We start from the raw sequence: 26,822 nt of genomic DNA, 5'->3' as shown, positions 1-26,822 counted from the left end.
TCTTAGTTTCTATTATTTTTCCAATGAAACCTTTACTAACGTATTCGTGAGACTTTTCTGATTAAAACAAGACTAAACACGATATAATTTAAATTATATTTACTCATTGTTATTGTTTAATTGTCGTAAATGATCAATAAGTAAATATGATCCAAATTATACCGTGTTTGGTGTCATTTTAATCAGAAAAAACTCACACATACGCCAATAAAAATTTTATTCGAAAAACATAAAAAATAAAAAATGTTCATTTTTGCATCAGTGTTATCTCTTCGACAGGCATGTAAACTATGTCGTCGCTACGTTCCGCGTTGATTCTGTATTTAGGGTCGATTCCTCTACTTCGTACATACCCGGCTCGAGTCACAATTTTCGGGTACTAATCCAGGTTTTAATGCAACATGATGCTCTTTTGTCTAATCCAGTCGGTACACTTTGGAAAATTTTGTGCTTGTCACCGTTTCTGGCGAATTTTGGCCAGTCACAGTCGACAATGTAAGTATCTGTAAACAATCTGTTTTGACTTAAACGAAACGCGTGATAATGTCAAAAGGAACACGACGATAATGCGACGATCTGGTTTTACGACTTTCGTGTTTCAGCTACCGGTTAGTTAAACAACGTGATTTACGAACAGCTTCACACGCCAACACTCCGCACAGATTTTTTCCGTTCCGACGAGACCTCCGTTTCTGTCGATCCCACGATCGTCTGCGCTACTGCGGCTGCTAACGTTCTCGTCGTTCTAGAACCAGTCATGCTTTCCTCCAACCCGAAGACAACCCGATTTTCGTTAACACTAGAACTACGAGTGTTAAATGTGTACTAACTTAAATGATCTAATATCTATATTTATATTGTTATTAAAATGTTTAGTCAATTAAAAGCCGATGTAAATTCCGTCAAAAAAACTATTAAGATATCGACAATAAATCGACAATCCGTCATTTTGACGGGTTCGGTAGTTCTAGAGTTAATCTTTAGATTGTCTGGGGTATCCCTACGGGGATACTACTGACTTCACGACAATTACATTCAGGAAAAATAAGGTCAGAGTTGTTAATGGTACAAAAACCTAAAAACCGATGTAGATGTGGCAAGTACCACTTTCTCACTTGACCCCTCAAATATGAAAGAAAATTCGCATTACTTACGGGATGACCTGATTTATACACAAATTTTTGGCCAAAACAGACCCCTTTTTTTAACAAAAAAATTCTTGCCCGTCTAAAGGTGAATTGTTACGAAAAATCTCTTTAACCCAATCTCAATCGTCGCTGAGTTGCCTCCCCCTTTATAAACGATCGCCGGAACGTGTTTCGTCGCGTCGTCCCGCAAACGCAAACAACTTCCGGAATCTTTTTTTCTTCCTCTTTCCCCCCTTTTCCTCGCGCGTGCGCGTACACCTTCCATTTCTATATCTTTCTCTCTTCTGTTCTCTACACGTTATCTTTCGAAAAATCTTACCAACCGATGCAGAAACCTCCTGAAAGCGATTCCAGATAAACACAGTCCAGGACGATCACTGGACGAGAATCGTCGTTCCTCCGTCGATATCCGCGTGACAATATTTATTTATTCATTCGTTTATTTATTTACTTAGTTATTTATTCAGATATATCACACTACGTTACGCGCCTACATCGAATATTCGCGGGCACAACTGTTCAGAAATATTTTTTTAGATAAAAGTCACCGATCCTCTTCGTCGAATCGCCACCACCGATCCCGTAATCTGTCCCACCTCTTACACCAAACGACCCCTCATTCTCTCATCGGCGGTCTCTATTTTATCGATCCGGATTCGATCCGTTTTCTCCGAGACGGAAAGCCTCTTCTTGTATCCGACGCGGAATAGTCACTGGGATAACCTACGGATCGACACGAGACGGTTCGATACCGGACGAAACACGTACGTGTCCACGCATCATCCACCGATTCAGTTAGGTTTCTCGACCCCGGGAATCGGCTTTCCTTCTTTCGAGAGATTCATCCGTCATCCCCCTCGTGTTTCCCAATAATCTCTTCCCTCTCTGTACCCACTGCTCCGTCTGTTCTTTCTTCTTCTTATCGATACATATACTAGCGTCACAGCTTGTTCGATTTCTCTATCGGTCACATCCACGATACATTTTCCGCGAGCGTAGCACTCCCGGTGAACCCCCTTCTTCCTCGGGCACGTTCTCGCTCGCACACTCGTTTCGGTTCTCCCTCTTCTTCCTCTTTTTCTATCTTTCTCTCTCTCTCTCTCTCTCTCTCTCTCTCTCTCTCTCTCTCTCTCTCTCTCTCTCTCTGTCTCACTCCCTCGCTCACCCTTCTCGAAGAATGGACACCGAAACCGGGTGCAGCTACCACCGAAAGGAGCAAATAGTCTCCATCGCGAACTGAAACTGAAGCAACCGTGGATACACACAGGGGTCCACGGGTATCCCATCCTCCTATCTATCGTTTCTGAACGTCCCCCTTGAACCATCACTCTCCCCCTCTCTCTCTCTCTCTCTCTCTCTATCTGTTCACGCTGCTGTCCCTCCATCTCTGTCTCCCTCGGACTATTACTTCTCGTATCGTCCTCTCCGTTTTGCGCGCCATCTCTCTCTCACTCGGATCCTACTCAACCGTGATCGGATTCTCTTCCTCGCGTAAAACCTCGTGTGGCCCCCTTCACTCTTCAATCCTACGAGGCTCGACCCTCTTGGACCGCCCCCTCCACCCCCCAAACCCCTCGCCAGAACGTTTGCTACTCTACTATCGCGCTGCACATTCGACTACTATCTCGACTATTAATATAAAAGGGGGTTCCTCGACACTCGCCGCCCGGTAATTGTTACGGCGTGCACGAACCGGACCTCTGTGTTCCCCCTCTCTCTCTTTCCCACTCTGGGCTTATTCGGATTTCAACGTTGTCATACCAAACATGTCCGTTTCGAGAACCATTTCCGGACGTCGAGTTTCTTCACTTCCTCCGATCGCGATCTCTTTCGAGAATTTTCATCGAATTACATATACCTATAGAAAACACAGGCCGGTACACGTCATCGATGTAAAATTTTCGTGTTGCAAATTCGTTCGAAGCTGTCCCCATTGAACGTTTCACCTGACGCGTCACAGTCAATCTGAATTCGTCGCTGGAGATAGTCACCAATGATGACTCACCCGTTGCTGTGACTTACGAAACTTCCTAAAACTCGGTTGTATTCGAGTACCTAATATGAGAGGAAGATATATCGATCAACTTTTGATCTGAAAGTTCAATCTGAACAGTATTACACCACCGGATCGCAACGATCACTTTGAAAACTTATCCCACTTGACGCTCGGTGTAATCGAAGGAACACGCGCGGGAAACGTTTGAATCGTACGAAGTTCTATCTCGTCCCACCACGCGACGCTAGTCACGCTTCGGTTCCTCTCGTGTCTCCATGGCAACCAATGGCAACGGAAACATGGCGGCGGTAGGTGTACGCGTGTGTTGCATGTTTCGTATTCGCTATACATAAAAATGTCATAATAAAAGCTGTCGATATTTTAGAGTTCTCCAACGGTCCGGTCCGACTGTTGAACATCGAATATGAACCAGGCAGGAACACGTGAACCGAACGGAAGCGGGAGCCAAGAGCCGAGGAAACCGAGTCACGTGAGACGATTGAATTTCGGCCAGTCGATTCTAACCTTAAACGTGGTGAGGCAGTTCCACGGACAAAAAGACGGCGCGCTGTTGTTAGATGGTAACGTGGCCACGATACCGTGCACAGAAAAGGGTGAGTTTGTACGAAAATGGATCGAGGCTCACAGAGATCGTGTGCCCGAGTCGGACGAATCGGCATCCACGTCGACCGTGTCTCCTGTTCTGGGTCTGGCCTCGACGAAACGCGTGATGGGATCGCCGATTGTTGGTAACAATCGGAAACGAGCCAGGATGAAAGATCGTTTCAACGATGACGGAATAGAGAACAGACAAAGGGGACGTACAAATGAGTCGTCGAGTCGAATCGGTAAAGATGCGCGTCATTTGTCCGACAAAAATTGGAAATACACGGCAGGCTATGTAGATGAGAGGAAAGAAAACGTGAGAAGAAATTTGTTTCGCCCAGAACCAGTGACTGATACTTTCGACTCGACTGAAGTTGTCGTGTCGCCTGTACTCCATGAAAAGCCCTATTTTGACAAAAGAGGAAGAAAATCGTGCACGGACGAAGGCTCGGTAAGGAAGATTCTGGATCGGATTGAGAACAAGCGTACCGACAGGGAGGAGGACTTCTCGTCCTTGCAATCGAAGCTGTGCGACGCGACGAACGTGTCGCCCATTCTCGATAGAAACTCCTATTGTCGAGGGAGGAAACGGCGATTACGAAAGCGGAAGAATACGCAAAAAACCGTTACGGGAGTAAAGGAAGGCGACGCTTACTTGGACGCAAATATGAATTCTATGATGTACAATCTAGGCAATGTATCGCAGTTACCGAGTAAATGTAACATTCTCTGTACTCAAAAGCGACGTAGATTGGTCAGAAAGTTAGAGGACAGTTTGCGGAAGGACGATTTCGAATTGTCCGCAAACAGAGATTCGAAAATCTCCGAAGACTCGACCGAGTCCGAGCTGCCAATCACGGTGATGCAGTTGAACATCGAGGACAGTCCAAGAGATACGAAAGACCTAGTGAAAATGGAAATAGAGTCTGTTAATGAGGACTACAATTCTCATAAAGATTCCCTAAGTGTGCACACTGACACAGATGAGAAGGATCTGAGCATTCGGATAGAGGACGTGGACACGCAGGATTTGGTTCCAGTCGTTGCCGTCCAAAATCATGGCGTGATATGTTCTTTGTCTCAGTTACCTCCGTCATCTACTTCTGTCTGCTCGTACACATCCAATAAGGATTCCGATAAGACCTTTTTCTCAAAAGTGGAACAGGAACGATCCTCGCATCCCGAGGTGGGTCCGTCCCAAAAGATATCACAAATTTCCTCACAAGTCAATGAACCGGAGGACAATAAATCAACCCTTACTGGAATTATTATTAGCACGGAAACATCGCCACATCGAACCTATAGCAATCCACCAATGCAGTTCAGTCTTTTAGACTCTGGCAAGAAGAGGAGAAAACCGAAAAAGTAAAGACATTTGTTTGCTACTGTTCACGATCACGTGTACTTCTGTATTCTTGATACAGTGAACTTATATTTTTGTTTCTATTGCAGGGGAAGTTTGACGGAGAAGCTGCAGTCAACGATCAACAGGCAAGTGTCGTTTGTACGTATATGGAGGCATCAGATCAAACAAGCAATAAAGGACAATGCCCGTCTGCCGTGTGTCACCGTTTACGCGCGTGTGTGCGTGACCCGTTTCAGCCGACAGTTTCTGGATGGTATCGCGATCGAAGATCCCTTCGATCTGCTGCCCCGTCGAGAAACGAACGATTCTCCGAGATTCATTAAAATCATGGCGATTCCTGAAATCGTTGGCAAAATCGAATCCAGATCCGCGAGCGTAGTACAAATCTTCCCACCCTGGGATATCTTGGACGATAAGGAACTAACGTTAAACGTCACGTACATTAACGTGGTACCCGACAGTGATAGAATAATCGTCGAACAGGAGAAAATGTGCGCAAAATACGTTGGACGACCAGTTGTCCGAGAGTTTGATTGTTCCTGTATCAACGAGAACAGAATGATCCCGTCTTGTAGGGATCGTATGAACAAACCTAACGTTATAGAAAGAATATTTAGCGATGATACGTAGTACTGGTTACGAGTCATTAATTGTGTATAATCTAATAGGAAAAATGGTAATATTCTGCTGTCTATTATCGTAGGAGAGTAAGTGTTTTCGTATACATATCTATATATAAATGTACGTACATACGTATTATTTTGTAACAATGTTGTCTGTTCTCGCTACAATGTTCTAATAAACTTGTTAAAATAACGTGGGTGAGTAATAATAAAAATTACCCTCTCTAGTGTGTCGATTTTCTTCAATCGATACTGTGCGGTAACGATTGTCGATTGTTGGAATTTTTTATTAATATACAAATTTGCTAAGAGGAGTTTCTTACTTGTGCTTAGGGATGAATCGATACAAGTAAATACGAGTACATTACTCGATACTTTTGTTTCGATACCGAGTACTTTTGGGATTGATACCTGCGGTTGCGATACCAAGTAGATATCGAACAAAAGTTGTACATACAGGTCCGGAAACTCCCGTGATGGGGGTGATCCCTTAAGGAAGATTGAAAGTTTCATGAATCTTCCGCTAACCACACAATGCTGTAATCGATGTGTCCGTACAAGAACGCCCAGCCGCATACCTCTGTCAAGTTAGCCGGTCTCCGTCTGTGTGAGAAAGTGGGGTCATAGAACCCCCAGAGCATACAGAAGTGACGCCATGTGTGAACACTGCGGGGTCACAGAACCCCCGGAGCATGCGGAACCGACCCCACGTTTGTAGTCTGCAGGGTCATAGAGCCCCTGGAGCATACAGAAGAGTCCCCGTGTTTTTAGACTGTGGGGTCACAGAGCTCCCGGAGAATGTGAAGCGACCTCTCGTGTGAAGACTGCGGGGGTCATAGAGCCCCCGGAGCATGCAGAAGAGGCCCCGTGTTTATGAACTCTGGGGTCATAGAACCCCCGGAGCATACGTAAAGACTATATGTGAGTGAGATGTACTATGTAGTAAGGGAACAGATTTTAAAATAGATCGTGTGGAGACATCTACGGCAAAGTGCTCAAGTCATTGACCAAATAGTATCATATTATTATGTGCCATTGAACGTCCTGTATTGTGCATTCCAAACAGTTTCGTTAATTAGAACGGGTGCTATTTTGTTATATTTATGCGATTTCTACAGTCACCCTACACTTCAGAAATTCCAAGGGAACTGTATAAAATACAAAGGTATGCGATGAATCATGATCGTCTTACACGTCGTTCCCGTTGTTCCATTATTGAATTATTCGATAGTTTATCTGTCATTACTTTTGTATAATTACATACGCAAAACGCACTATAGTTGTCATTCCTCAATAGCTACAGTATACTCATCCATTTTATCGAAACTTATCGCGCGCGTACCATGATCGCTGTTCGCGTACCTAACCTTAAAGTTTGACGTTTAACATGTTCTACCGATCGTAGAACGTGATTGTGGCGGATAATAATGTCGGTAACCCAAGATCGACCAGAACTCTACGAGGAGGTGAAACTGTACAAGAATGCCAGAGAAAGGGAAAAACACGACAACCAGGCGGATTTGTATGCTGTCGTGAACACTTTACAGCATCTGGAGAAGGCTTACATCCGTGACTGTGTCACGCCGAAAGAATACACAGCTGCTTGCAGCAAACTGTTGGTGCAATACAGGGCTGCCTTCAAACAGGTATTCTTAACGAAATACGTATTCTAGTGTTACCCGATCACATTGACTTCTGCACACATTTTGGTTCAGGTGCAGAGCGATCAGTTCCCTACCATAGACGCTTTTGCCAGAGCATTCCGTTTGGATTGCCCGGCCGCTTTGGAGAGAATCAAAGAGGACAGACCTATCACGATCAAAGACGACAAGGGCAATACGTCCAAATGCATCGCTGACATCGTGTCTCTGTTCATCACCCTGATGGACAAACTACGACTGGAGATCAGAGCTATGGATCAGCTGCATCCAGATTTAAGAGATTTAATGGACACTATGAATCGGCTGAGTATATTACCGAGCGATTTCGACGGTAAAGAAAAAGTCGCGGAATGGCTGCAGACTCTGAACAATATGTCCGCGTCCGACGAACTGTCCGACACGCAAGTAAGGCAACTGATCTTTGACCTGGAAACATCGTACAACGCTTTTAATAAAGTCCTTCATAATTCCTAATAACGATAGTACAGTTGTATCGTGCGGCACCAGTGCCATCATATCGTGTACCATTTGTTGCTTTCGTGTCGCTCGCGAGCGGCACGATCAAAGGTTTCGCGATGCACACGCGAAATCTTTCCTCGATTTTAATGGAAATAAATTCAATCGCATCACACGCTTGCGAATCTATTCAAACATGTGCAGTGACCACCGACGAGGTATAAGAATTGATCTTTCATCTTATGAGAGTTGGTCCACCTAAATTGTAGTACTGACACCTTAAAAAGCCTGTTATTTTAGAGACCTCTACGTTATAAGAACGGTGAATCTACGGTGGGTAGTGACACTAAAATGGAAATGGGGTTATGTTGCCCCAGCAAAGTGGGTCGAAGAAATACATTGGGTAAAAGGTCTATTCTTATACCTCGTCGGTGGTAGTGACACACAAATATGTATCCTCGGTTCCTTGTACAACACTACCACGAAGCAAACTAATAAAATAATTTGTGAACGGTTATTGAGTTGATTTACGTAGAACTTTCCTCAAAATTGTACCATTTACTTTCATAGTTTATACGGTGAGAATCTTGAATCTAACGACAATTATGGGGCCGTTCGTCAATCGATACGACACTGGGACATTAACCCTTTCTGTTTTATTTCATTTTAAAAATGTGCACTTGTGTGCTTATTTATTTTTAAGCTACGACGAGTATACCCGACAGAAGCAGAGTAAATGAATTTGCTGTGAAATTGAAATAAATTCTAACAAAATGACAAAATTACTCTTGCGACTAGAGCGTCATCTGTTGTCAAAAAACAAGTCACTGCCTTATCAAGTGATTTCATTTGCTTTGTATGCCTTCTCTTTTTAACCTTCAAATAGCAAGTACAAGTTTTTCTGTTTGATGACGAGTATACTCTCGGTGAATTCAACATAGAAATTCTTAAAAACCCGTATCGTAATTGGTGTAATGTGAGCAGCTGGTGACCATCCCCGATTCGCGTCGATTTCGAGCCGAGTTACGGTCGAAACCCAAGTCAAGGGAAGAGGAAGAAGCGTCTCGAGACGTTTTCGTTATGAAACCACCGCGCGCTGTTTCGATTTCTAAAGGCGAGTCGGGGAAAAGACAAGAGGGACAACAGGCTTTGCTTCCTCCCGTGTCGGTTTTGCGGTGAAAGATGAAACTTCGCGGTGAGTCTAGCGTTGCGCCACTTTCCTGGCTTCTAGCTGGCGGCAGGAGGTAACCCGAGGCCTGTCGGCCCCCCCGCAGACGAAAATGCTTTCCTCATTTCGCGAACGACATTACCCAGATAGCACATGACGTCCAGTGACGCCTTGAAGACGGCTTAAAGGCGCCTTAGACCTTAAATAGCCGTAAAATGGGCGTCTTCAAGGCGTCATGTGCTATCTGGGTATCGTTTGAACTTCAGACAGTTTAGGTGTTAAAGGGTGCAGACGTACTTCCACGATATCAAGGGAAGGCTTGTATTCGCGCCAACCTTGCGGACTATATGTTTGCATGGACGTTACTCGCGTTCCTCGAAACCGCAAATTTTTCCGTTCTCATCCGCGGCAAGTGCAACTGCGGTTGCATTTCCAGTGCTCTAGCTGTTCGCCCTCGATCACGCTGGAAAGATCTTTCTCTCGAATTGGTCATGTGGAATCGAAGAAGGAAACGTTTCGTCTTTGGCAATTATTGAAATACTGGAGGAGGTAGAAGAAGTTCGATTTGGTAGCTGAGGGGAACGGAAACTCGTGTCTTTCTACTTATTTCGATTGTGGTTTATAAGTGGACTGCGGATTTTTTCCATTTATCTTATGAGTGTCCACAACCACAATACAATAAAAAATTTTATAAATTTTACTTTGTTTCAGACCTAGTTACACATTTAATAAATGAATGTTTAACTGAATTTCAGTTGAATAAATCGATCTATGAAGATCTGAATTTGCATAGAAATCCGCGGTCTATTCATAATGGACGTACAAATGGATCGAGTACGCGTCAGTTGGTTCAACCATCGCGTACCACGGGCATAGAGCCGTTAAGCGAAAGCCATCAGAATGATGAGTATCTGTCCCACACGGAGGAACCAGCCAGGTGGAGGTTTTCGTCGTCGCGAGGTTCTTTCGTTTTCTTTTTCACCCTTTCAGTCTGACAAGCTTTCGAACTGAACCGTGGACGATGTTTCTGTAATAACTAGACTGCGGATTTTATGCATTTATAGCCTATAGGGGTCTGTAAAATACAATAAAATACAAAACTTTCATCAGATCTAATCAGTTCTCTAATTTATTCCGAACGCAATATGATACTTAAGAAAGCAAAGAAATTGCTTTAGAAAATACCATTTTGCATAAAAATCCACAGTCTAGCAATAACAAAGGCGGCTCGTTATTTCACGAAAATCCAACGATCGACTCTCTCTATTTTTGGAATATTTAGAATTCAACATCCGATTTTCACTAAATCCAAACGACCTGGAAAAAAAGGCGAAATATCTGAAAGCAAGGTTGTAAATTTTTCAGCGGGCGCGTCTTTAGTTTCACGAACAGCGAGATATCCTGTCTGATCCTGGTTTTTTTCTGGTGCGTTTTATTGATCGGATACAAGTAGTAAATACAATTGGCAAGTTCAATCGGCGGTACAATCGAAACGGTTTCAATATGTACAAGTATGTACAACGCTGACGGTTGCATTCCCCCTCCTGTCGCATGGGGTACGAGCAATTTTTACGAGGTGCGTGGCGCATGCAACATTTCATCTCTTCGAAACGTGCTGAAAACTTTTCGACGACCCTCACACAGCTTGTATTCGCGTCCGGTACGCGGACTACAATTCGTTCCAGAGCTTTCACGGGTATAAAAAGATATGATGCAGATAAAAAAAAAAACGAGAAAACTTGGAGAAACGTGGAGCTTAAAGGATGTGACGATCCTATCGGGGATAAGGGACTAGAAAAACATTTACAGTGGACTCTAACTATATTGTCATGGCTGTAGAAACGTACGTGTAAAAGGGAAGTGCCTGGCGTGGCAATCTGTTCAGTGGCAACAGGACCGTTCCTGGTTATCAATTTTGGCTAGTAAGAATAATAATCAAATACTTTTCTGACGATTATAAAAATTTTAGAGAAAAGGAATCCAATTAAATTAATTTTACACACAATATTTGTAACACTACTCGTTAAAATAAAAATTAAAAAATATCCCTTTTGCATGATAAATGTTTAAAAAGTACGTGTATATATGGATATAAAGGAAACACTGCACATCAAATTCATAGTTAAATAATATTAAATTAATTAGTGCGGCGATTTTTGCACCCGGACGACCAACAACCTAGGAACGGCTCAGAGTGACAACATACTTAGAGTCCACTGTAACTCGATTCGTGTTTACTTTTAACGCTAAAGCTAACCGTTCGTTGCGTGCGTGCATACGGCGGTGCCTTGCTTCGAGTTGCTCGCTTCGTTGATTCCCCCTCCTTACGAGATTGCGTTTCAATTAAATATCGATAGAGCTTAACACCTACGCGATTACACATATACGCGTGTCGATATGGATAAAGAGAAACGACCGCGCTGGTCGCGCGATCGTCACGCTGTGAGAACACTTCTGATTCACGGCGTAACTTTTACGGAAACGGCAGTGTCTTCGATAAGAGTCTCGGCTATTGGCAGTGTGATTCTAGACGAGAAAACCCATTCATATGTGTGTACACTAGCAGTCAAAAGTATGAGACCAGAATTCATGATTGATGAAACAGTAGTTCGTTTTTTTTTTTTGTAACGATATACAGTAAATCATCGATTAGTGATCGACGTTTGCAATTTCAGATACAGTAAGTATTCGATTAACGCTCGAAACTTGGGACCGCTTTTGGAATAGTTATCGTAGAAGGACACTAATTTCCACAACTCGATAATTTCAGGCCAAGTACAGTAAATCTGCGATGAGTGTTTCTTAATGCTCAGTGCTGAGGAGCCTTCAAACACTCATCGATGATTTACGGTAATAAAAGTTACGGAATCAGTACACCAACAAATCATTTCCAGCCAGTTTCAGCAAACTACACTTACAAATCTTTATAGATCAATACTTTCCTCTTTTTTTAATCATCAGACCTGGTCCCATACGTTTGTCCCCTACTGTATCTCCCAAGGTTCGTGTTCCTCCGTTCGAAACGTCTGTCTCGACCGAACCGTAAGTAACTTGTCGCCGTGTTCTGACATTTCCTTATTCTACGCTTCCTTTTAGGTTCCCAACTGCGAACCGACACGTCGCGAAGCTTCAATCGCGACGCACTAACCGAAATCATCGATGATTCCAATTCACACCCGTTCTCTATTCGAGACCAAAACACATCAACATCGATAGATCCGTCGGGAGAAAATATTCCTCGTCGACGTCGAGTAGAAAAAAATAGATCAATGTCCGATAAAACTTTGACGACGGTCGGAACCGTGGCCGATACCCATGTCAATTGGTCTCCGTTAGATTCTCCTCGATTATTTTCTCGAGTTGACCGTCGAACTCTCTAGGTCTATCGAAGGGCCCGGGCCCGGGCCCGGGTGATCCGACATCCTGCAGTAAGCCCTTTTTCAGGACCGTCAGGTACCCCTAGCTCTGAATCGTCTCACTAACGTACTCCTCGTGTAACGCCAACAGATGGCGCGGCACGTCCAGCGCCGTGTGCAGAGTGACGGTCACGCCGCGATTCAAGCTGACAGCCGGATAAAACACCCCGTAAAGATCCCGAAACGCGATCCCGCCCTGCGGTTGGTCGTTCACGAAGAAACGAAGTGTATGGGTCGTGTCCAGATCCAATAGCACGCCCACCGTCGAGCCCTGTTGCACGCCACCCTCGGTCCTTTGCGCGTGTCCGCCGCCGTGCATGAACCAGGAACGCTGACGGTCTATGTACATGCTCCAACCCTTGTCGTCCTTGCCTGCGGAATATCGACACGAAATCGCTCGAGAAAGCTGTTGGCGTGGTCGACGGTGTGGTATACAGGGTGTAACAAAAATGTTCGAGGTCCCGGAAATAGGAGACTGAGGTGATTTCAAACAAGTTTTTCCTCGACAGAAATGTTATCCGAGGCTTTGTTAACGAGATATTGACGAAAAATCCCAACCCATCAGAGCGAGAGTCTGCCGGCTGAGTTCCCGCGGTAACATTGGCTACGCGCTGCGATTGGTGACCGACGTTACCGCGTCACATTCATTCACTCTAAAAGTTCAATATTAAGGCTCCCACAAACCAACGCGAAATATTCGCAGCGGCAGCGAAAATTTTGATATATAAACTTATAGATTTTTTTATAGATAAATTGTTGCGGAAATTTTTCGCGTTGATGTGAATTATCTTGGTTTGTGGGAGCCTTTAATATCAGCAAACTAGTATTTCATTTTGACTCGAAGAAACCAAATCATATTCCTGTTTGTTGAATCCATTTTGATATCGTCACCACTGACTCGATGTTATAAAGCAAGGGGTAAACACACTGTAGAACCACCAAACTTGGGTGTCGTTTGATTTACTCACCGAGCATCTGATCCCGTGACACGTCCGCCCTGGCAATTCCGAACGCTGGATCCGTGTCGCTGTGGTAACGATCGATCGTCAATTCCCAGTAGTGGACACCTCGCGAGAATCCGACGCTCGAGAGAACGACCCGGTGCTCGTAGCCCTCGCAGGACGCGCTCATCGCGTCCTCGGATATCGACACCTCCTGTGGTATACCAGACGCCCCGGTCGCCCACGAAAACCACGCAACTGTCATCCAGATTCATGATAAATAGAGTTTCGTGAAATCAACACGATTTCGTCGGTGTAGCGTCGATAGGACAGGAGGAACTTTTCGATCCGAGGAAACAGACGAAGTGAAGGAAGAAAAGGAGGTGGAAGAACGAAAGATAAAATGTTTCGACACCTTACCTTCGGCAGTCTGAAGACCGATCAGCTCCGAATATTCACCCTCCCCGGCGCTGTTGAACGCCCTCACCCTAGCGTTGTATAAAGAGTTGAAGTGCAATCCGTCCACGGTGCAGATTGTCTCGCGGCCGCAATACACCTCCTGATTAAGCACAGGCGTGAAGAATAACGTTCAAGAAAGCTGTAACGCTTCCATTTGGGTTTAATGAAAACGTAATAACTTCTGAAAATTAACCCTCCGTAGGGAAACATATTTTTCCCACTTGGTACACAAACTGGGTCGTTTACTTCGAATCCTAATGTTTTTAGTGTTTTAGGTTTTAGGTTTTCAAAGAATCTGAGAAAATTCTGGGATACTTATCGGTCTAAAACTCGTCAATAAAAATAAAAACTCGGAGGAAAGTCCTGGAAAAATGAGTCGTCAACCACTTTTTATCTAATACCCGAAACCATCGTTTTAACATCCCGCAACAGTGAAAAAGAAGATAAATTGTCGATTTTGCTCACCCTGAACTCTCCACCGCATCCATCGTCCAACTCCAAAAGATAACCCTCGATGGCAGGACCTCGCTGGCCGGCACATCCACCGATTCCGTGTCCAGAAGGAGGTTGCCAGGCGACGGTCACGCTGTTGTTCTCGGCGCTGCACTCTTCAGGTATCAGTAGAGGTGCTCCTGGCGCTAAAATCGGCCGATATTAGACAATTCGATCGAAATTAAATTAATTGTGATCTACGAATTTCAATTATTTTTCGACATTCGACGGGACCGAAAAGACAACTATTGGATGGGTTTCGGATTCGAATTTTCCACTTATGATGGAAGCACCGATATACGATTTCTGCTCTGTTTCCAATGTTCGAAAAATGATCTTAGTCGTTCAGAGCCCAAAGTGACTAACTCTACTTTCTCGATTTTTTTTTTTTTTTCAAATTTTATTCCCGAAGCATTTGATTGGTGCTCAATTTCTTATATTTAAAATAAATTTCTTTGGTCATTTTATGGAATTTTTAACGGGGCCTCTATTCTACGAAAAAGCTCGAGGATAAAGGGAAATTTATGCGAGGAAAGCGAAATCCTGATCGGCCGTCGCGCAGATTTATTAGCGGCACCTTGCACGAGGCCTCCTCCCCTTTTCAAACGGAATACATTGTCGAGACGGTTTCACCGTCGATAACGCGACCCACGATTATTCGCGTTTATGAAAGGCGAACGAGTATGTACAGGGTGTACCAAAAGTATGAATACCCAAATTAATTTGAACGTGATCGAATACGAGTTCGAAGGATCGCGTTGCATCTTCTGGACGAACGAGCAAACTTGTTTCGCAACATTTGGCCAGTTCTGTCGCTCGTAATGTTCCCTCGTAATTAATTACCTGCGGTTGGGAATCGTTCCTCTCCCTCGGATGCTGCGTCCAACGTAGAGTCAATCGTATAAGATTCGATCAAGGATGTTCCGCGGGATACGAGTAATTTTAATTAAAGAATAGTTTCTTCAACATCGACGAACCAGAACGAACTCTAAAGGTACGTATCCATTTAATGCGTATCCCCGTTATGTATCAACGTGGACGGGCAAACGTTGTATCGTACGGTGATACGATACAAAGATACGTAACAAATGAATACGCAACAAATGGATACACGCCTTAACAATACATGTAACACTAGTTTCTATCGATCCTTACGATCAATTGCCTGAGGTTGATGTTTGCTACCTTTTTTGATCCTGCTGGCCATGGTCTGTCCTGACGTTCCCTAGCTTTTCTACCCTTTCGATCGACCTGGTTCGTCGTGGAATAAACACTTAGCATCCAAAGGATGCGAATTAAGATAAGCGAGAAGGAATATTTCGATTCACTCACGTTTCATCTGGACAAAGGTTAGTTGATCGATCGCCCGTCGCAACGGTTTGTCGTCCAGCGTGAGATCCAGCAACGGTAGCCTCGCGATCTCTTGGACCCCCTCGGCGGCGCCCCACGATCCAGCAGCGTTTGCAGCTCTGACAGACAACATGCCACCGATCTGAAGGAAAGCTGCGCTATCGTTCTCCTTCAGCGCCTCGATACAGAAGGTTAGAAGGGCGGTGGTCGCCTGCAGGTGGGACGCGCATCTAGTCACTTGGTCCCTGAGGGATCGTACCCTCGCCTCTCTGGTCTGTCGGGCGGCTTCGATCAGTCGAGACTTTCTCGCCTGCAGAACGCTCACCAGACTAGCGACCCTGTCCTCCACCTCCTCCTCCAACGTCACGCATTCTTCCTGTCGACGTGAAACCGTAAGCAAATGAACAGCTAGGTCGAAGGGATCCTCTTCCCCCACGAAATTCCGAGCAACCGTGGACCACCGCTTTGATAAACTTGCTCGAGAACTTTGAAAGCTTTCGAATGACTTACGGAGCAAACACCCTCCCTCTGTTTCGCCGTTCCATCGTCTCCCGTTGTTTTAACCGACGCTACTGAGAAACAATATGCAAACTCCAATTGGGGTGGATGGAGAATCTCCGTGGACGGAATTCCCGATAATACCAGACAGTACTCTGTCCCTTGAGAATCTATTAGGCCACACACTTTCCATTTTTCATAACGTGAAATGACAATTTGTGTAGAAAAACCTGACGAATGTACTCGTTAACCTGACTACCATATAGGGTGGTCCATGAAACGTGATCAGCTTAGATTATTCTACTGCTAGCTATTCGATCGAAAAATTTTTAGATGATTTTTAAAAATTGTTTAAGATGATTCTACCCAAATTTGTTGTTAATACCCCCCCCCCCCAAGAGTTTTCAAGGTCATCTTCAGTTTATTTTATAGATAAACCTGAAGTATCTTATTGGATTCAGAATAAATTTGAAAACTCATTGGATCTGATAAAAGTTTTGATTTTTAATGTATTTTTTTTATAGGCTACAAATGCATAAAATCCGCCATCTACTGATCACGCTTCGTGGTTCACCCTGTATACTACTCGATTGTTCGTCGAACAATTCTGGGCCGTTCACGTAACAACGACGAAGGTAAACGAAAGTCACGACGACGTTATTAGGTTCGTCGGATACAATTTGCTCTGTACAGCTATCACTCCTCCCTCGACGTCCATGTTCATACACTTTGTAATAACGTGCAAGGGCTTTGTACCGCTGAAGACGAAGGATAGGAAATGGGGATGGATCTGGAATGGGAGAGAACGCTCTTGGTAGGGACGAAGAGTGGTAGCCGGTGCAATTAACACCGCGTCTTTCCCCTAATTTCATGGAAACCACCGCCACAGTCTCTGTCGCGAAATTTAAATAGGACACCAAAGGCGAATACTCACGTGCACTTTGTCCGTCATTCCTTTGAGCCTCTGAATGAATTCCGTCGTCGAGCGCGCCCTCTCCGACAGCTGTTGCAGGTTTTGCGAGAGCTCCGTCTGTAATCACATCGAACAGGCTGGGTCAGTACAGATCGCAGAGTTGGTGTTTCGATACGGTTTGGTATGCATGGCATGCTCAATTCGTAATGGAAAACTTCTAATCCAACTTGTTCTCGAAATATTAATCCTAGGCCTTTGATTTTTAAAAGAACTACGGTCCTTTGGCTCCTCCCATTTTTATACACAAAGCTATCTCTTCTCCACCTCAGTTTTCCTAATAAGACTACCTTATTGAAATAATATACCAAAAGTAAGTGACCAGATCCTCTAGATTCTAGAGTCTAGGAACAATGTCCCTATTCTTAAGGCAACATAACGTCGGGCCCCTTGCCATCTCTAATTTCCACTTATCAGTTTCATATAAACGAACCATCTACGTCACCGATAGCCGAAAGACCCAACGTGGTCTACCACCATCATACGACGCCAGGTCTGTTTAGTCTCATGCACTTTCAAGAGCGCACGCATTCTAGAAACTCCATCGTAAATTCTCACATGGTCAATGACCGACAGGCCATCTGTCTTCGACTCCAATTAAAACACGACGACACTAACAAACTGAACGTACATTCAATCCAAGTGGATCAACTTCCAATATAACTTGAGCAAATTTCAATCCAACTGGACCAATATACAAATCCAACGGGACCAACTTCCAATCATAAACTCCAAAACATCAAATTACCGAGTCTTACCACTGTTCCCAGCAACGCTTGTCGCCACACTGACATTCAGTACACTCCAGACGCAAAAGCAGTTTCGTACTTGTGGCGCACGTGCTCTCGAGAAATGTCCAAGCTAAGAATGCGCGACACTCCCTTCCCCCTGTTTTTGTCCCTGTCGAGCCTTCACTCGGTCCCGGAAATATTGAATTAAAGCGGCGACAAAAGGTCGTCGAGAGGAACGCGACAAGCCCGGGTTATCTGGAGACGCGAGAATGCGAGACGACGACGAAGGGTGCATTCTAACTCCTCGAGTTTCTCCAGAGTATTTGGACGAGACGAACGGAGAAATATTACTCCAGTCTTTATGCATCCTAGATCCCTCTGCGAAACTCTTTAACTAGCCTGACGCGTTGTCTTCGTCGACGATCTAACTAAGTTAGTTTCTGTCACAGAATTGTTGAGGTGTTTTCATAGGAACCGACAGAACTGATTGAAATCTAGTCAGTCGGGTTACACATCGAAAGGTAAGACAAAGGAACCCCCAAACCAACGCGAAATATTCCTTAAATTAAAACATCAACGCTAAGGGAACATCCGTTCAACTCACGAACTGGTTAGCATTCAGTTTCCCAAAGTTCTTGACTCGTGATCTCGCCCGGTTGGCCACATTCACGTCGACCAACCGTACGAATATTCCATCCGTTGATTAAGTGGCCCAATCGAATCTCGTGCAACGGTTGCACAACCTAGTAATTGCAGCGGTCACAATTGCATCGATCAACCCTGTGTGTGTGGCTATTCCTCTACTGTCTTCTGCATTATCCGATGCAACGAAACCTCGTCGAAAATCCTCCAATTTTCTCATCAAATAAAAAATTTCATCGACACTTTTGTTCACGGCGTGGCAGAAAAAATAAAACGCTGGAAATGGAGAGACATACGCAGATGTGGATCGATTGCTCGACTTTCGAGTTCACGAGGAAATGGCGAGTGGCTGTGCGCATTTGGCTTACCGTTCTACAGGGTGTCCCAAAATAGTTTCAATTCCCGGAATTGATGGGTTCCCGGGGTGATTCGAAACAACTTTTTCCTTAACAAAAATGTTCTCCGATGCTTTGTTAACGAGATATTAACGAAAAACTCCGACCAATCAGAGCGCGAGTCCACCGGCCGAGCTTCCGCGCGATATCGTTGGCTCCGCGCTGTGATTGGTAGCCAACGCTGCCGCGGAAGCTCGGCCGGCGGACTCGCGCTCTAATTGGTAAGGGGTTTTTCGTTAATATCTCGTTAACAAATCATCGGAGAACATTTTTGCTAAGGAAAAAGTTGTTTCAAATCATCCCAGGAAGCCCTCAATTACGGGAGTCGAAGCTATTTTGGGACACCCTGTATATCCAAGAATTGTAGAACGGTCGTTGGTGTTATCGTAGAGTTGCAGGCCCACGATCCTCGTTCCCCATTTCCGAGAACGAACACGTTCGGGTGATACAGAGGTTGAACCGAGTCCACGGCGAGAACACGGTAGGGAGGGCTCGAAAAGCACCCTTTTCATTCCGACAGCGAGCTCGTATCTCTTCTCCCACTCGCCGACTCTCGTTTAATACCAGCGTCGCCCCAACCGTGACTGCCACAGAGCATTTGACGCTGCCTCGCCAGGCCGGAGGGATGGATGCCGGTTATACACGATCCTGCGTAAACACGATACCCCTGCCAAACAGCTACCCGAGGTTGCAACTACAAACGATTCTCGACCACATGCAGCCATTCGCGATATGTCCTATCTTCGTACACTTGAAGAAAATCGATCGTTTTCGACGGGATTTTACGATTTATGATAATGGTCCACATCAGGTTCGTCCAAATACAACAATTCCCCACATCCAATCTTCGTCCACCTGAACAAAAAATCGATTGTTTTCGACGGGATTTTACGATTTGTCAAAACAATCGACACGAGGTTGCTCGTCGATCGTAGAACTGAAAAATCATCACGATAGTTTCGCATCGGTGATTTCAATACAAAATGGACTCACGATGCGTCAAATTAAAACACTCATGGGTCGTCGACTCCCATTTCTTTCTTTCGCTCCGTGGAACCACGATGCATCGAGGTTTTCATTAAACCAAGAGTCGAATTTTTCGTTCCCTTTGTCTTCTCCCCTTTTTTTTCGTCGACCTCCGAACGAATGATCGCAAGAATATATAGGAGGCAAAAGCAGAGAATTTTCCGTCATGATTTCTTATTAAAAAATGGGGACCGATGGATTTCGTGAAATGTCGAGCGTAGCCGAGTCGAATCGACGCGACCCAGAATTTGATTTAAAAATATTTAAACATCGAAATTTGTCCACAGTACTATGAATAAAAACCCAATTATCCTACACCAGAGGTTGCCATGCTGCCCCAAATCATAATAATGTATTCACCATTTTTAACGATATTTACAAGATTTTGTGGTTATATCTTCGAATTTATTTTTCTCGAATTTTTTGACTGCCTATTCATCCCCAAAATGTTAAGAAAATCATATCCAACTGTACTGATCATATCAAACTCTACTGATAATATGAAAATCATATCTACTGCCATGATCTTATAATAGTAGGATGATACAGAAATATTACACGAACCTAATCTGTGTAAGGTGTATACTTAGTTTTGACACTGACTGTATAATATGTATGTAAGTATATATTCGCTCACGTTGGAAGGATACGATGTTCTCTCTCCCTTACTCACTGTCTCCCCTTGGTGCGCTCCAAGCTAAACGTGAACGTAGGGAACCCACCACCGCGAAACGAGAGAAAACAGGAGAGACTGAACGCCCGTTTCCTCTGTGTCGCGCCTCGAAGCGTTAAAAACGATATTTTCGCAGTCAACATAAATGATTTTGGGTCTGAATTACATAGTGTTCTCTATAATTGGACCGAACAGAGATCATTATTTCTAAGTTAATTATTAAACTGCGAATTTTATACATTTATAGAATATTCGATTGTTTACAATTCAATACAGTAAAAAGTTTCACGAAGTTTATTCCGATCTTCTTTATATTTCGAACCTATTAGAATCCTTAACAAGGTAGTAAACAAACTTTTCTTGCGTCCATAAAATTCTATATTTGCATAAACATCCGAATTCTATTAATTATCAATGTAACTTTTATTCTTATTATTGTTAGGTCTTGCCTCGGTTCTATTTGATTATTTTAAAATATTGCATATTGTAAAATAGGATTTTTACCCATAAGAATTAAATTAAATTAAATTAATTTAAAATACGTCTGGCGATCTTAACTTTTACGATAAATTCCACACGAAACTCTCTGTCCAATAGACGGTATATCCCTGTCCGTCTGTGTTCTGCTTCTTGGGGGGACGAATCGATTCTCTAAATAAATTGTGTGCAGAGCTACTAGTTTACAGGATCGAGTAACAGGGAAAAGAAAATCGAGAGGTAAATTTTCTACTTTGGAATTTTGTTCTGATCACGAAAATACACTACGTTTGAGGCATAAATCGATCTGAAAATCGTTCGACAAATATCTAGCCAGAAATGTGTGTAATTCGTTCTCGTAAGCAGCGTCGGGGCTACGAGTTAATGGACCTCGATTATAGCGTCGATTAATCGTATCGTCTGCAACGGTTACGGACATCTGTCCCTTCGTCGGTTAAAAAGCATCCTCGATCTACTTGGACATAACATTCGAAGATTCTGTCGTCCTTGTTTCTCGTCATAGGCAATTTTAACATAGAAAACGACCTAAATCATATTCATTTTATTTTTCTACACGTATCTTAGGACTATCTAAATCGGTAAATTTCACACAGAACAATATAAACTGGTAAAATAATTTCAAACCGAGTTAGGACAAATAAATAAGGCTGTTTCTAGAGCCCTAAAAAGCATAGGGGGTATTCTAGCTTTAACTAAAAACTGAAAAATACATGGGGCTCTAAATATTTCGAAAAATTTTAAAAAAAAAATGATAATTAGAATTTGTACGGTATTTTAACTAAGGACGGCAATATAGACGATAGTACATGTGGCCCATTTCATGCTCTGAACCCTCGAGCCACCACCAAGAATAACGCTCGTTACAAAACATTTTCTCCGATTCGATCCGTACCATTAACGGACACGAAGAAAGGATCCAACTGATATTTCCAAGCAAAAAGTCGACCAAAGTACCGAATAATCGCCGAACCACGGTACATACACTCGTATTTCGCGTTCACACGGAAGGGACGAACCCCTCCGGTGTTCCGTCCTACCAACCACGCTCTTTTCACGGTTACGCGCACTCCTGATCGATTCCAAGAGGGGAGGGACAGAAAGATTTTCTTCCTCGTATCCACGTTAACCCCGTTAGCACGACAGGACCAAGAAATTGCAATTGGAATATCCATTTCCACTGTTAAACTGCGTCTACACTATATAGCAAAAGAGTGTTATACAACAAATTGTTGTATAACCTTGCTATACAACACAAAAAATGTTACGTAATTTATGAGGGGTTGAAAACTTTTCCGCCTTGCCATAAATGCTCCGAATTCCTTGTTATTATTTTACTAAGGTGACGTCACTCGTCGTGTATCGAGAAGGGACCCTAGAGAGTGATTTTCGGTTGATTTCGCGTGAAACTACTCGTTTCGTTCTCTCTGCCTCTCTCCCTTCGTCGTCCGCCCTCGTTCGCCACCATTCTGGCAACTACGACTAAACTACTACGTGTAAATTTAGAAAGCGATCCCCGATCTACGAGCCTCTCTACACCGAAAATCCACCGAAAACTCCAAAGCACTGTGCAGAACATCCCCTCTTCGTCTCCCCAAAATCGGTAGCTGAGTCATACATGTTCTCTTCGTGTTTCATTCACGATTCTTTCTTTTATTCATGTTCGAAACATTTATCGTAACCACGATCCAATCTTGACTTTTCATAAAAAAAAAATTGTAAAAAGCGACCTTTACTGTTTTCTTCGCGATTCCCACCGAATGTAATTTTTTCCAAATTTTCTTGACACGTCGTTTAGTAAACTGTTCCTTCCAATTTCACTAAAAAAAAAACTCAAGTCACTTGATCCAGTTTTAAACAAAATTGTTCTGTTTCAAAGGGTGTGCGAATCATTTTTTTTACCCCCTGTACTGAAATCGACTGAGTTGAAACTCCACACCATAAATAATATACCATAATACAGATTTTTTATATTAGTTACCAAATTACTCAATTTTTGTAGAACTACCCATATCACTGAAGACTGCAACATATCGAAGTGTCAACAAAATCCGAAATGTTACTCCAAAAAGTGTGGGATATCGCGTGGAATGACCCGAACGCGCATCGATCGGATCGGTTCGTTACTTTTCACGTCGTGCACGCGCCTCGTCTGGGCCACCAATCGATCCTGTCGACGGCTGGTAAAGTCTCGAACGTCATCGGAAATCCGTGCACAGAAACGCAGAAGAGGGGGGAGACTCGTTTCCCGTCATCTGTCGGTCTGCGTTCGTAATTAGATCTGTCGTGGTTTGGGAAGCGTGCGTCAAGTGTCGACTGGTCGTCGAATCACGGAACAGAAAACGCGTCAATATGAAAAACGTCGCTGACCGTGTACGCCTCCATTTTTTCGCGAGGCAATTATCCGCATCGAACCGTTTCACCCCTAAACTCGTTGCCCTTGAGGCAGCTTCCGCGTTTGGTGTCGTATCTAGCTGGGGCTCCATAGGGCGTTTTATATTTTTTAGGAAATATTGTAATAACGGAGAACCATTAAAAATTTTCAAAATTGAAAATAAGGGCCAATCTATTGAGGAAAGTGAAAATCTATCGACGAGTGATCATAGTTTTCGACGAACAATCTACGGTGGACAGATGGTGCAAATGGGAGAGACTAAAGAGGGGAGGGGGCAGAGACAGCAAGTTATCGACTCGAGCGTAATCCGTTTTCTACCATTAGATTCGGGACGAAACGAAATTACGCCAACGGAAAGAGAATCGGGGGGGTTGCGCCGAGGGAAGAAGACGAGGGTGAGAGAAGCAAAGACGAAGAGGAGAAAGGAGCGAGGGCGATAGCGAAAACGACACGAAATGTATCGTGCGTGGAGGCACTATGTAACTCGTTCCCAGAGCCGTTCCTGGATTGTTGGCCGCCCGGGTGCAAAAACTGTATCGCCGCCCTTATTAATATATTATTATTTAACTAAAAAAAGACTTTTATATGCAGTGTTTTCTTTATATCCATATATATATATATATATATATATATATATATATATATATATATATACACGTACTTGTTAAACATTTATTACGCAAAAGGGATATATTTTCATTTCCCTTTTCACGAGAAGAAACAAAGATCCTTAAAAAATAAATGGTTTAATTTCAAATGAATATTTTGGTCCACATATAAGTACAATCACCAGAAAAGTTTTGATTATTATTCTTACTAGCAAAAATTTAGCATTAATGTGATAGACGATCTGCGACCGTCCCTGGGTTTGGCCGCCCAGGTGCGGCGGCATCTTTTGCACCCCTGCCAGGAACGGCCCTGCTCGTTCCTCGTCCACACGAGCTACTCACTCCATCCTGGCCTCTACGACTGCGTGCACTGCACTTTATACACCGCGTTGCACGAGCAACCCTCATAAATATCTGAGATATCGTATCGATATTGCGCGTCGCTATCGTATCCTACGCGCGGACTCTACGCCAATGACTCGGCCAGTGAATTCATCGCCGCGGTTCCAGGTGCGTGCACATGATTTACGACAGAGTTGGGCAAAATTTCGTATCTAAATGAAAATTTTAAATAACAAATAAAAATAAAATATCTTTTAGTGGAATTGTTACTTAAATAATTTCATCTAAATAATGCGCAACTCTGGTACACGATCAACAGCGCAGAGTAGGCCGAATCGAAGATTTCAGTGACATTTTGCCCAAAAATTAATTTTTTCATACCGATATCTACTGAGTTTGTCTTGCTTCCTGAATGTCTATTAACCTTGATAATGAAGGAATTAATGAAATATTCTAAAGATTTAGACCCTAAAGTCTTAGACCCTTTTATTTTTATCACCCTGTATACTCGTTTTATCTCCTCACTTCATCTCCTAGTAATGATCGAAGATATCCATTTTTCCCGCGTGTTAATTAAATCAGGAGCAGATAAATTAAGTTAAAAGTTAAGTTAAATCGAAAAAGTCTGACTTGTGTCCCCTTGTTTAATCGACGTCTAAACGAAGAAAAATTTTTTTAGGGACTCGCGTGTACTCTTCGCGCAGTCCTCCAAACACGCGCGCACGCACGCACGCGTTTTTGTTTATTTACTAGCCACGAGTACGGGAGTGCGCGTACGAAGCATCAAAGGCTGGCACTGTTTCAAGAGTTATTTTTGGTTTTCAGGTTCCCGCGTATACGCGTGACCCCCCCTCATCCAACGTTTTTCCTCCCCATGACTTTAATATCGCGATTCCCACTTCGCGACACAAAATCGAGCTTTCGAGATCGCGAGAATTTCGTTCGGAAGACGAGGTTTATAGGCGAATTTATGGTGGAGAATCGTTTTCCCACCATCTATCGGATATGGCTCTCGACGTTTCGATGTCGAATCTCGTTTCGGAGGGAGGAAACGTTTCAGTAGAATTTGTGATGCAGTAGAGCCTCCCATATCCAAACTCCTTAATATTCAAACTTTCTATTATCCGAACAGAATGTTACGTAACAGCAGATGCCTTTTCCTGTTTGCAAATGTGTAGTGTTTACATACCTATGTATACATTTTGTTTATTTATTTACGTTGAAAATTTCTGTAATTATCAGCCAAAAATATATGGAATCCATTAATAATCAAGCAAACTTTTAATATTCTTGATTTCTATTCACATGAATGAAGTTTAGTAACAGACAAGTGACTGTTCTATTATCCGAACGCTTGTATCTTTCTGTCAGTTCAGATACGGGAGGTTTTAGTGTAGTTACTCTCGAGATGAGTCATGAAACATTTATCATTACTGTCTACGATGGTAATAAATTTCCGCTCCCGAATCCAGTAATCGCCCATCGTTTTCTATTTCGTTGAGTTCACCGTTCCTTTTAACGTACCTGTTCACACGCAACCGCGTGTATCTTGTATGCGTGACAGCGTACCTTCGTGAAACATTATCCAAGGCCGTAGAAAATTCGTTTGCACTGACAAGGACGACTGGCGGAGAAATGAAAGGCAGTCGAACGAGATAACGCGAACGCTTAACTCGCGTATTAGTAGACCGAACTGACACTTCTATTCTATTATTGCAGGTGCACTAGTGTGTTATGTTTAGCAGCATTTTGGCGAAATATTAAGTACATTAAATACTTCCCGAGGCGACTGTATACGTGGTCTCGGTTGGATCCCACTGTTTCATCGTCCCGAAACTCGACTCGACTTTGGACCGAAGGCGAGCAAAACACACTTTTCCAACCAACCTGAGCCTTGTCCCAGCATGAATCTTTAAACGTAATACCGCTTTGAGACGCTCATCGGAGAGTCTGAGTGCTGTTACGTCCTGTTGCTCCGCGAACAAAGAGTTTTTGTTCGCTCCAACGGACGTTCCCTGCGATTCGCTCCTGTACTTTTCCCCGAAGCACCTTCGATACCGTCGTCGTGGAAATTTCAAGCGTAACCACGTATAATGTGTCGTGAAAACTCCGTATTCCTACCACTCTCTTTCACAAGAATTTCCCAAGCAGTCATATATTTCAATTACGCGAATAACTCGAAAAAGATTCTACCCCTTAGCTAAGAAACCCTGCGTTGCAATGCCTCCTTCGTTGAAATGCCCGTCTGAAAGCTCGATTAAAAGTCAAACTAATTGAAGTGCCCGTGTCGTCGACGATAACGTTTAACGTGGTCCCCCGTTTCCGAGACGGTTTCGTTAAATGAGATCGAAAAAAAAAAAAAAAA

At 43.5% G+C, this 26,822-nt stretch overlaps 2 protein-coding genes across 3 annotated transcripts in view; one reads left to right on the top strand and one right to left on the bottom strand.

The window, feature by feature from the left end:
- Positions 1-3,436: 3,436 nt before the first annotated feature.
- LOC107187211 (vacuolar protein sorting-associated protein 28 homolog) lies at positions 3,437-8,365 on the top strand. Of its 2 annotated transcripts, XM_015575245.1 has the most exons (5): positions 3,437-3,452; positions 3,530-5,115; positions 5,203-5,465; positions 7,159-7,385; positions 7,455-8,365. In XM_015575245.1, the coding sequence occupies exons 2-5, from the start codon at positions 3,569-3,571 to the stop codon at positions 7,872-7,874; spliced, it is 2,457 nt and encodes an 818-aa protein (XP_015430731.1). In that variant the 5' UTR covers positions 3,437-3,452; positions 3,530-3,568; the 3' UTR covers positions 7,875-8,365. The 2 variants fall into 2 exon arrangements, with proteins under 2 accessions (XP_015430731.1, XP_015430729.1); XM_015575243.1 differs by lacking the exons at positions 3,437-3,452; positions 3,530-5,115; positions 5,203-5,465 and adding an exon at positions 6,745-6,904 and having other exon boundaries at positions 7,145-7,385.
- Positions 8,366-12,483: 4,118 nt separating this feature from the next.
- Positions 12,484-26,822, bottom strand: part of LOC107187164 (E3 ubiquitin-protein ligase TRIM9) — a 20,841-nt gene continuing 6,502 nt past the window's right edge. Inside the window, exons 3-8 of the mRNA XM_015575175.1 lie at positions 17,115-17,210; positions 15,665-16,058; positions 14,306-14,478; positions 13,802-13,940; positions 13,409-13,639; positions 12,484-12,812 (exon numbers count right to left, since the gene is read on the bottom strand). Of these exons, the coding sequence (XP_015430661.1) occupies positions 12,484-12,812; positions 13,409-13,639; positions 13,802-13,940; positions 14,306-14,478; positions 15,665-16,058; positions 17,115-17,210 (1,362 nt within the window). The remainder of the gene's footprint in view (positions 12,813-13,408; positions 13,640-13,801; positions 13,941-14,305; positions 14,479-15,664; positions 16,059-17,114; positions 17,211-26,822) is intronic.

The sequence above is a fragment of the Dufourea novaeangliae genome, unplaced genomic scaffold, assembly GCF_001272555.1.
Source record: "Dufourea novaeangliae isolate 0120121106 unplaced genomic scaffold, ASM127255v1 scaffold99, whole genome shotgun sequence".
Lineage (NCBI taxonomy): Eukaryota > Metazoa > Arthropoda > Insecta > Hymenoptera > Halictidae > Dufourea > Dufourea novaeangliae.
This window is presented reverse-complemented; position numbering and strand designations above follow the sequence as displayed.

Coding starts and splice junctions, on each gene's coding strand:
- LOC107187211 (XM_015575245.1), top strand. CDS start 3,569: ATGAACCAGGCAGGAACACGTGAACCGAACGGAAGCGGGAGCCAAGAG. Junction 5,116..5,202: donor AAGAGGAGAAAACCGAAAAA/GTAAAGACATTT, acceptor TTTCTATTGCAG/GGGAAGTTTGACGGAGAAGC. Junction 5,466..7,158: donor GGCGATTCCTGAAATCGTTG/GCAAAATCGAAT, acceptor CGTGATTGTGGC/GGATAATAATGTCGGTAACC.